This window comes from Branchiostoma floridae, chromosome 12 (genome assembly GCF_000003815.2).
Source record: "Branchiostoma floridae strain S238N-H82 chromosome 12, Bfl_VNyyK, whole genome shotgun sequence".
NCBI lineage: Eukaryota > Metazoa > Chordata > Leptocardii > Amphioxiformes > Branchiostomatidae > Branchiostoma > Branchiostoma floridae.
Window position 1 is genome coordinate 21,395,050 of NC_049990.1, and position 10,832 is coordinate 21,405,881.

Consider the following 10,832-nt stretch of genomic DNA (forward strand, 5'->3'; position numbering starts at 1 on the left):
CAGTCTTCAATCGAATCAACTCCGCCGTTTTTTAACCGATTGACTTGAAATTTGGCACAAAGGTAGAGTAAGTCAATACCCTCAGGTGTTTTTTTCATTTTTTTCATATCTGCCTTTGAAATGATTTTATTGAGGTTTTTGTCAATTTTTATGTATATTTTGGGCTCCTGTACCCTGGTATTACAGCCGAATGACATGAAATTTGGTACAGAGGTGCCCTGATCATATGCCCACCCAGATTTGATAACAGTTTTGGTATACGGTACAACAAAATGCTTAATTTTGCGATTTTTGGCCATTTTTTGACAAAAAAAAGCACATTTTTGCCTCCTGTACCCTCGTTTTACAACCGAATGACCTGAAATTTGGTATAAAAGTGCCCTTCAATTTTGTGCGCATGAATTCAATAACAGTTTTTCCATACAGTACAACATAATGCTTAATATTGCAATTTTATGGCCATTTTTAGACAAAAATTGGACATTTTTGGCTCCTGTTCCCTCGTTTTACAACCAAATGACCCGAAATTTGGTAAAGGGGTGCTCTAGATATTTATCCAAATGACCCATGTATAATTTTTGGCATGGAACACTTTAAAATGATATATTTGGGAATTTTTTTGGTCATTTTCCAATGGCCAAAGGGGTCAACGACCTCAAGGCCTATTGTTGCATGAGGGAGATGGCTGAAATATGCTGTATTTGCTCTCAAGCAAATGTCGGCCTTTCTAGTCTAATAATGAGACGTTATGCGATCACATAAGTAGCCTATCACTGACTCCATAAACTTCCAACTTCCCTAAAAGTCTAAGCTGAGGTACCTCCATCAAAGTCCCGATATATACTTCGACCATGCTCTACTGGTTCATATAACTTAATATATTCAAACTTAAACTGTTCATACCTGTTTGTCAGAGGTATGCAATAGTTAATACATTTTTTTAAGAAAATGCTCCCTTACTATGGCCACGCTTATATCTCACCCCGCGTCCCATCGAAGTCTACGTACAGCCATAAGGTATTTTTAGCTTTCCCCAATTTTCTCTCTCGTGGGTTCGTATTGATAAAAAATTTCGGGACTTTTCCCAATGAAACAGTTTTATGGAAAAACGTTCAGCAGCACTGATCACCTTTCCTTACCCCGGACCATAATTAAGCTTGCCCATTATCGATGACTTCCTTTTTTTTAATTATCAGATGTCCATCATTGATGATGACTTCAATTGCGCCGCAGGTGTGCTCGCAATCCAAATGCCGATGTGTATGTTTTTCACACATCGGGCAGACAACTGCGGTGCTAGGGTTGGTCCTTGTCTTTTCCCCTTCCTTCTCCTTCCTTCGTGGTCGTTTCGATTACTTAAATGTGTCTCTATTCTTCAAATGTTCTCATATAACAGTCTTTAGAGAGGAGCACGTCACCGTACACTTCTAACCGTGGCAACAGACTCCCATTCCCAATATAGAATGCTACACGCAGTCAGGAACGACTTCAGCGAGTCATAATGCTCAACGCTCAGCATACAGGATGTACAATCTTTCTCGTACCAAAGTAACATACTGCGTAAGAAAACTGTCGTTTTGTAACATCTGAGGAGACCTATATGCCCCCTGTTGACATCCGACTGCACCAATCCAAATGGTTCGCCTGAGCGTCACGCGCCATGGTCCGGACGGAGCGGGAGCTGTCCCCCTCCAATTCACCCATCATGTCCAACTTTTAACTGTGTGTATATACTCTTATAAACGTGTCACATAGGAACTGCCATTAACCTTTCAGAAAATAATTATCACCGTGGACTGCAGATCGGTCACTACGGACCACGGGAACAAAAGGTGCGCAATTTGGCAATTAAAGATTTGGAGGGGGTGCTCCCGCTCGCTTCCCGGACCATCAGGTTGGATGGCGAGGTCCTTAGTTGGGCCTACACACGGTCTGCGAGAGGAAGAAAATTGGCGGAAATACAAGCCGGAGACCAAACGCGTATGCTAAAATCTACATCCGGAATCACAGTTCCTGCTCGTCCGTCTATTACCATGGGCAACAAACAAGCCTTGTCTTTTTCGTCCTTTGAGTGCCTTCGACATCCATTGGTACACGCCGTCGGAAAAAAAAAAACAATAACTCCTCGATCTACCGCCTATCCTTCTACCCGGAAAAAGTTCTTTGAGAAAACTACAGCCCACACGGGCATAGGGCCTCAAGATCTACCCAGGTTAATCGATGTCAGAGATTACTGGATACCTGGCCTACCTTAGACCATAGGTGTTCTTTAGCCTCAGGGTACTACACCAGGGCGGCTACACTACCGCAATCAGCCGGCATACTTACCAGCGTAGTTCGGCTATGCCGTCAGGTCAGCCGCTGGCATCCTTACTCGAGTAGCCCTGCTATATATATATGTTCCTGTGTCGGCTCCGCAGGCCAATCTCGGCGTCCTTGTAGTCCCAGGTCTGCATACTTGAAAGAGTAGCCCTGCTATACTGCCAAGTCGGTCCCGGACCAATCTCTGAGTCCTTGTAGTGTCAGGCCTGAGTAGTTACTCGTGTAGCTCCGGTACAGCCCGAGTCGGCCCCGGGTCGATCTCGGCTTCTTTTCGTCCCCAGGTCTGCACCCTATTAGCGTGTTCCCATTACAGACCGAGTCGGTCCCTGGCCAGCCTCGGCGTCTTTGCGACCGCAGGCCTGCATACTTAGTATTAGATGGTAACCTACTGCATTCCCGAGTCAGCCCCGTGCCGATCCCTGCTTCCTAGCTGGCCCCAGGCCTGCATACTTACCCGTGTAGCTCTGCTACATTCCCGAGTCGGCCCCTTGCCTACATGCTACGCAGTGTAGCCTTGCTACATTCCCGAGTCGGCGCCTAGCCAGACTCGTCTTCCATGCGGCTCCATGCCTACATGCTGCGCAGTGTAGCCTTGCTACTTTCCCGAGTCGGCCGCAGGACGTTCTCGGTATTACTGCGGTCCGCGGCCTGAATACCTACCAGTGCAGCCTACTACATTCCCTAGTCGGCGCTTTGCCAGACTCGGCTTCCATGCGGGTCCATGTCTACATGCTCGGCTACACAACAATGCAGCCTACTACATTCACGAGTCGGCGCCTTGCCAGACTCGGCTTCCATGCGGCTCCATGCCTACATTCTCGGCTACACAATAGTGCAGTCTACTACATTCCCGAGTCGGCGCCTTGCCAGACTCGGCTTCCATGCGGCTCCATGTCTACATGCTCCGCAGTGTAGCCTCACTACCTTCCCGAGTCGGCCGCTGGCCGTTCTCGGTGTTACTGCGATCCCAAGCCTGCATACTTACCAGTGCAACCTACAACATTCCCGAGTCGGCGCCTAGCCAGACTCGCCTTCCATGTGGCTCCATGCCTACATGCTCCGCAGTGTAGCGTCGCTGCCTTCCCGAGTCTGCCGCTGGACGTTCTCGGTGTTACTGCGGTCCCAAACCTGCATACTTACCAGTGTAGCCTACTATATTCCCGAGTCGGCGCCTTGCCAGACTCGGCTTCCGTGTGGCTCCATGCCTACATGCTCTGGAAAATGTTGCCTTGCTACCTCCCCGAGTCGGCCGCTGGACGTTCTCAGTGTTACTGCGGTCCCAAGCCTGCATACTTACCAGTGTAGCCTACTATATTCCCGAGTCGACACCTTGTCAGACTCGGCTTCCATGTGGCTCCATGCCTACATGCTCTGGAAAATGTTGCCTTGTTACCTCCCCGAGTCGGCCGCTGGACTTTCTCAGTGTTACTGCGGTCCCAAGCCTGCATACTTACCAGTGTAGCCTACTATATTCCCGAGTCGGCGCCTTGCCAGACTCGGCTTCCATGTGGCTCCATGCCTACATGCTCTGGAAAATTTTGCCTTGCTACCTCCCCGAGTCGGCCCCTAGACGCTCTCGGTAGTACTACGGCCGCCGCAGGCCGGAGCAATCGCCTACGTAGTCCAGCCACGCTACAGGGTTCGCCGGTTTTGTTACCCTTGCGGTGTCAGTTGGTGACTCCCGTTTTAGACCGTCATACATACCAGCACTTCACAATTTCCAAGCTACTGGCAACTCGTGGTCCTTCTCACGGAGGAGGCGTCTAAAGCAACTTAAAAATACCAAGAGTTCACGGGTATCAGGAAAATACAAAGGTTAGGTAGCCCCTCGAACTGAAGAAACTGAAAAGAAAACGCAGACCCCAACATGGAACCTGCCATAAAAATGGAACGGCAACTGTGAGTCTACAACATGAATGTTTCCCACGGAAACGCGAGCCTCGTGGCTGCACAACAAAGCATGTGCACCAGCGTCCCTCGGTTGTAAAATACAAAACTCACCGAGCTGAGACAAATGGATTACATTCATACAACGCCAGCAACGTGGTTACACAACACAGAAATATGCACCCGCTTCCATTACAAAAAAATATAAACTCAACGAGACAAAACTGACCAAAAACCAAGAGAGGCTTCTAATGGGAACGGGGGATGGACATGTAGACTGGACGTCATCGTCGTGCCTTTGCCGAAGCTCCCCCGGACCTGGTGCCCGCCGCTCTGCACAGCTCTCTTGACAGCCAACGCCGTTTTGACAAACTGGTAGAGGAACCTAACTCCCGGAATAAATAACACGTTACTGTACCGAAAAAATGGAGGCTCACACAAAGGGCCAACAAACATAGCCACACGTAATTACGCAAAGAAATTCCCCACCTGGCGCCCAACCTGGAAATGAAACACCGACGGGAAAACGAGCGGGAAAACGTGCGAGGCCTCAACCGTCCAACAATTCACGAAAATTTGCAAAATGACGTGAAAAATACTGCAAACCTTTCACAAACCATATAATTCTTACTCGAACTGCCTTAGTGTAAAATCGCTGCGGCCTCAAACTCCAGGAGACGCCGACGATACAGTTCGAAGTTCTCAGTCGTTCAAGCACGCCATGCATCATGAAGTGAGGGCAGAGAAAAACTAGTACACGTCCGCTCTCCTAGCTGGGTTCGCTGCGAATGGGGAGATGAAGCTATGTAATGACGTCACTGGTGTAGAAGTCTCGCGAGAAATGGATTCTCGCGAGACTTCATAATTGTGACGTCAGTGTGAATCCTGAGTGAAATGCACTTTCCAAACCTTGATAGGTGTGCAACAGAGTACTAGTATACATATTTCACCTTAAACATTTCTATGTATTTCGGTATTGAAATAATAATAAACATCCAAAACATGCATTGATTTAATCGCATCTTCCAAAAATAAATATTGAAAAAGTACTGGTGACAATTAGATCTAACAGTAACATTTTGAACACATCACGATTTGATGTTTCCTGTAAGTACGAAAACTCCACAAGACAATTGGAAACATGAACGTATAGAAGTCATAGTGATTTTAATACAGGTGCATGAACTCCACCTCGATATTCACACAGTCATTACAATAATGTACTTACTGTACGGTATATTACCTCAATAAAAGATCACTTTACGTCAAAACATCAGCAATCAGAAAAGAGAATTTAATCATAAAGAAGTTCTACTTAAGGCAACGCAGGGCGCTGTCGCTGTGGATGCGGCGTGGGAACCCTGTTGACAGTGACGGTTCCATGTTTGCTGCGGACAACTATCTGTCGGTTACGTGCAGTTCGGCTGTTTCTCGGTAGGGTGCTCTCGCTCACAATCGGCGTGGGCACACCTGTCCAAAAGGGCAGGAGCTTGCGGATGTACTTCAGGATGTTGTCGTTGAAGGCCACGTATACACAGGTATTGATGACGCTGTTTGCCATAGCAACCGCCTCCACCACGTAGAAAACCGTGTCGGTCTTGTTCATTTGGAGGCTGAGGTCCGGGAAGAAGTCCCGGATGATGGTGTAGGCGTAGTAAGGCCCCCAGCACAGGATGAACATCACCAACATGATGACAAGGCGCATGGTTTTCACCTTTGACCTGCGGTGAGCACGCCGCTGTGCTCTAGTTATCTACAGGAGAAGAAAGAGTAATTTCTAAAACTAGACTTAACTGAAAAAGCTGTAGGCTGTATTCTGTTCATACGTTGAAGACTGCGTGTTATGTTCAGTATAGATGGACCAAAAGAAGTGTGTGACACTGGTCTCCTTTTGAACTTTGTGGTCAAGCATGTAGTAAGATAGAGCCAGTCCCTGCTACGACCTCCCTTTCGACCGAGCGATCTGACGGAGTGCTCAAAGAATTTCTTAAAGCTTTTTCTATTTTGTCGTCTATCCCGCCATACTTTGGCTATATTATACAGTAGAAGTCAGTTAATTGCACTACGGATTATCGCACACTTCTGTTAACTGAACGGAATCCTAAAATCCCAAACCGGTGTGGTCCAGCTAGATAACTTCGCATTATCGCACCAGCTGGATAATTGCACGAAATTCGCTGGCAACCAGGCCGTGCAATTAAGCGGCTTCTACTGTACTCCAATTGTTATTACATAAATCCAATTCAGGTCGCAGCAAGATTGCCTTCTAGTGAAATAGGGGGCCTTATTCGTATATTCAAACCCGTACGGGTTGACTTAATTACGTACGGGTTGAGTATACAGTACAGTAGAAGCCAGTTAATTACACAACGGATTATCGCACACTTCTGTTAACTGAACAGAATCCTAAAATCCCAAACCGGTGCGGTCCAGCTAGATAACTTCGCATTATCGCACCAGCCGGATAATCGCACGAAATTCGCTGGCAACCAGGCCGTGCAATTAAGCGGCTTCAACTGTATTATGTATTGACATTTGTTTGGCTAAGATAAAGTTTGCGGGAAGAACTTATTTTTTTACTAAGACACACTGATTTTGCAGCATGATTATCTAACCTAAAAAGTACTTCTTCAGCTTCGAACTTTACCAAAGTAAGAAAGAAATGTTATTATGCAACTCATATACAGACTTCAATATATGCACAGGTGAAAACGAAGATTCTAAATTCACCTGTCCGGGGAAGCGTCTGCGCCACACCTTCCAGATGACCCGGAAGTAGCAGAAGCACATGATGCAGACCGGAAGTACAAACTGCACGACCACCACGAACACGTAGTACCCCTGGGACGTGCTTTCCAGCGAGACCGGCCATACCTGACGTAAAAAATGTCAGGAGCGTGATTACTTCGCTAAGGATATTAAAAGCACACCGGGGCCCGGCCGTGCTTTTTTTGAAAACGAAAATAAAAATATATACATAAACATACAGTCAAACCTGTCCATAGCGGCCACTCAAGGGACTGGAGAAATATGGCCACTATAGACAGGTGAACACTATAGAGAAAATGTTGATCAATTGACCATGAGCAAGTTACACATGATTTCAGTTCCCACTAATCTTTCTCACCAAGTAACATTGTCTCGATCGGTAAATTCACCGACAAAGACTTGCACTTTAATGCTCAAGGCATACATACCTTCTGCTATCGCCAAAATGACCCTGTCAGGAACTCCAAATCCTCGCAAACTACAATTTCAAACTCGGTGCAGGGTGCAGTATGGTTATTGGCAGTGTTTCTGTATCAACGGGACCGGAAATCGTGTGGCCGTGGCCGCCTTGGACAGGTGGTCGCTAAGCCTATTTCTTAATCATTACGAATCCAAGGAACCGACAAAAAGTGGCCACTATGGCCAGGTGGCTGCTATGCAAAGGTGGCCACTAATACAGGTTTGACTGTATACACAAATTATGCCTACGACTATTCTCTTCGCGCCTTGTATAACTTTGTGTCTTTTATATCATACTTTTCGTTCCCTAACATGTACATTCCGACGTTATAGATCTTATAGGTCTGTTATGACAAGGTGGTTAAGGCACCCCACTAGACAGCTAGGCTGGTAAGAGGGAAGAAGCTACTTTGCTGACCCATCTGTGGCCTGTTGTTAATCACGGTTTTCAAGCATGTTTAATTTGTGTTGATGCTGTAACATCCCTCCATGAATATCGGTATGTAATGCTATAGATCTAAAGTTGATTGAACTCACTATGTAAAGAAATGGCAGAAAAATCTACTTTCGTATTGTCCTAAATCCTAATCCTCCTAAAGTTCTATTCTGAAGTGTCCAAAACCGATCGCTTTCCACCCTGGCTCATCATACGCCTCTACTTAAATACAAGTCATTTTCATCCAGGTTATTTCAATTCCGTTGCTTTTTTTTCTATGGCAATTCTCTACTATCTTAAGACCTCGTTTACCACCTTTCAAATAGTCTTCATGTCTTCTTTGCTAGCCTGTCAGCGAGAAGAATAATGTTTGACTTCTACCTACATGTATTCCGTGGTTCCGATCCGTATCAAAACATAAGAAAACTTGCCATTCAGTTGTACTCACCTGCGCGCAGATAACGCCGTCTCGGTGATGGTAAGACACGACCCGGGAGTACATGGCGGAGGGCACGGCTATCCCCATGGACACCAGCCACACCAGCCCGGACACCACACACACGCCCTTCTTACTGATGCGCCGCTGGATCTGATGCACAATCACTATGTACCTGGAGAAGCGAGATACATGTAAAGGAAAGTGATCTCGATACAGTTTTAGCTCACTGAAGAGCTACTATTCCACTGGTCGTAACAGAGAGAACAGACCCTGTGTACAGTATATTTACAGGTTCATTTGAAATTTTCTGAATTTTAATTTTTTTGAAATCTACTTTCGACAAGCACAACGAACAGACCGCGGCTAAACGTCACTTCCTAAGGACTGCAACCCTTTCCGGTAGCGTGCGTGTCGGGTGAGCGACACAGCCGGAATCGAACTCACGGCTTCTCGTTCAAGAGGCAGGACCGCTAACCACTGGACTATGCAAGCTCCCTAGAGTTTGGTCATGTTGATTTGATTTATACCATAGATGACATCCACGCGCGCACAAAACGACAGACTGTTAATCATACAAAGTAGCTGCAAAATGAATAAATTCATCCCGCAAATAAAAAAAAATGAAAACGCTACTAATGTCGAAGGTATGAGAACAAAAAGGAAAGTATATATTAATAGGTACAGTAGAAGCCGCTTAATTGCACGGCCTGGTTGCCAGCGAATTTCGTGCAATTATCCTCATCTCCAAGCAGATGTTAGGCTCCGGCTGTTTTTTTAACGTTTTTTTTAGTCGTTTTTATCGGGCTTTCTACTTTGTCATTTTTCTTGACGTACGCCAGCCAAACTAGGTTTTGACACAGCAAGATATAAAAAAAATAGAAAGCCCGATAAAAACGACTAAAAAAACGTAAAAAAAACCCAACCGGAGCCTAACCTCTGCTTGGAGAGTACAATTATCCGGCTGGTGCAATAATGCGAAGTTATCTAGCTGGACCGCACCGGTTTGGGATTTTAGGATTCCGTGCAGTTAACAGAAGTGTGCGATAATCCGTTGTGCAATCAACTGGCTTCTACTGCATTCAATACTCTGTACTTGGTCATTTGTTCACCCTTCCAGACCACTTAATACTGAAAGCAACTTTTTTGCCAAACTATTTTTATTCGCACGCTCGCATCAGGATTGGGGTTCCCAAAGGATATAATCAAACCAATGTGACCTAAGACATGACAGGATTATTGTTACCTGGAGCATGATTAGCCTGTGTTTACACAATCTCTCGCTGACCCCCGAGACCCAATGACACCCCCCCCCCACACACACACACACCACCACCACCACCACACCCCGAGAGCGGCGGCACTCGTAGGGCTGGCCGCTAGGGGCGCGATTTTAGTCAGGCTAGAGCATGATCACCACACCTGCACATGCCCTACAGACAGGAGTGTCTGTCGCCTCAATCTGAGGCACACATACGTATCAACCCATTATCAGGAGAGCCAAATCACTCAGCCATGCGCCCACACGTAGCTTTCATTACAAGATCTAAGTGCTTGGGAAGGTTAAGTCTGGCCTCTGGAACTGTAAGCGCCATTGCTCACCAATTGGTGACTTTGGTCAGTCAAACTTGTCTCTTTTTGGGGCGTGAAATTGCCCAAGAAGGAATAGATTGAGTTTTGGGGTCCAAGTCCAAGACTGGTTTTGATTGACAATCTGTGTGCAGAATTCTAACAACCGTTTTTTTTTTATTTGGTTGACAACTATAGTCTTGATGAAGTTGAACAGTTCTGAGCTTCTTTCTCTTTCTTTCTTTCTTTCTTTCTTTCTTTCTTTCTTTCTTTCTTTCTTTCTTTCTTTCTTTCTTTCTTTCTTTCTTTCTTTCTTTCTTTCTTTCTTTCTTTCTTTCTTTCTTTCTATCGTTCTTTCTTTCTTTCTTTCACAGAATCCATTACATTACAATAAGCATTACAATAACAATACAATAGATACGTTTATGAAGGTTAGACATCCAGGTAAGCAATATTCAAATACAATTCAATCTCTACAACTGGATAAAAAACTGATATTTACTTCCGGACGCTGTAGAGTGACGCTGAAGAAGAGTGATGGATGTCACTCGAAACGTCCGTAAGTAAATATCCGTTTTTTTTATCCAGTTGTAGAGATTGAATTGTATTTGAATACAATAGATAGACTGCAACATGTTTCGGATCCAACAGACGAAATGGTGTTTTCCTTGTGTTGGAACAAAACTCAAAAACTTTCAACGACTGATACTGATTCTGCCATCGGTTGAATCTTCATTCGAATATCTAGTAGTCTCCATGTACTTTTGCCATTTTCATTGTCATTACCTTAACGTTAACGTGAGTCAGTCTTTACACGGAATCGGTTTCTGAGCAACCATGGATTGTTGTGGGGGAATTACGCTCTCTTAAAGTTTCATGTGTAAAACACAGAGACTCTCTTAAAGCAACATGTATAAGATAGCTCCAAAGGGCTTCTTATCATTTAAGTACAAG

At 45.4% G+C, this 10,832-nt stretch overlaps 1 protein-coding gene across 1 annotated transcript in view; it reads right to left on the reverse strand.

The window, feature by feature from the left end:
* Positions 1–5,100: 5,100 nt before the first annotated feature.
* LOC118427185 (prokineticin receptor 2-like) overlaps positions 5,101–10,832 on the reverse strand; it is a 12,048-nt gene continuing 6,316 nt past the window's right edge. Inside the window, exons 3-5 of the mRNA XM_035836822.1 lie at positions 8,322–8,484; positions 6,940–7,083; positions 5,101–5,962 (exon numbers count right to left, since the gene is read on the reverse strand). Coding sequence (XP_035692715.1) covers positions 5,525–5,962; positions 6,940–7,083; positions 8,322–8,484 — 745 coding nt within the window. The 3' untranslated portion in view covers positions 5,101–5,524. The remainder of the gene's footprint in view (positions 5,963–6,939; positions 7,084–8,321; positions 8,485–10,832) is intronic.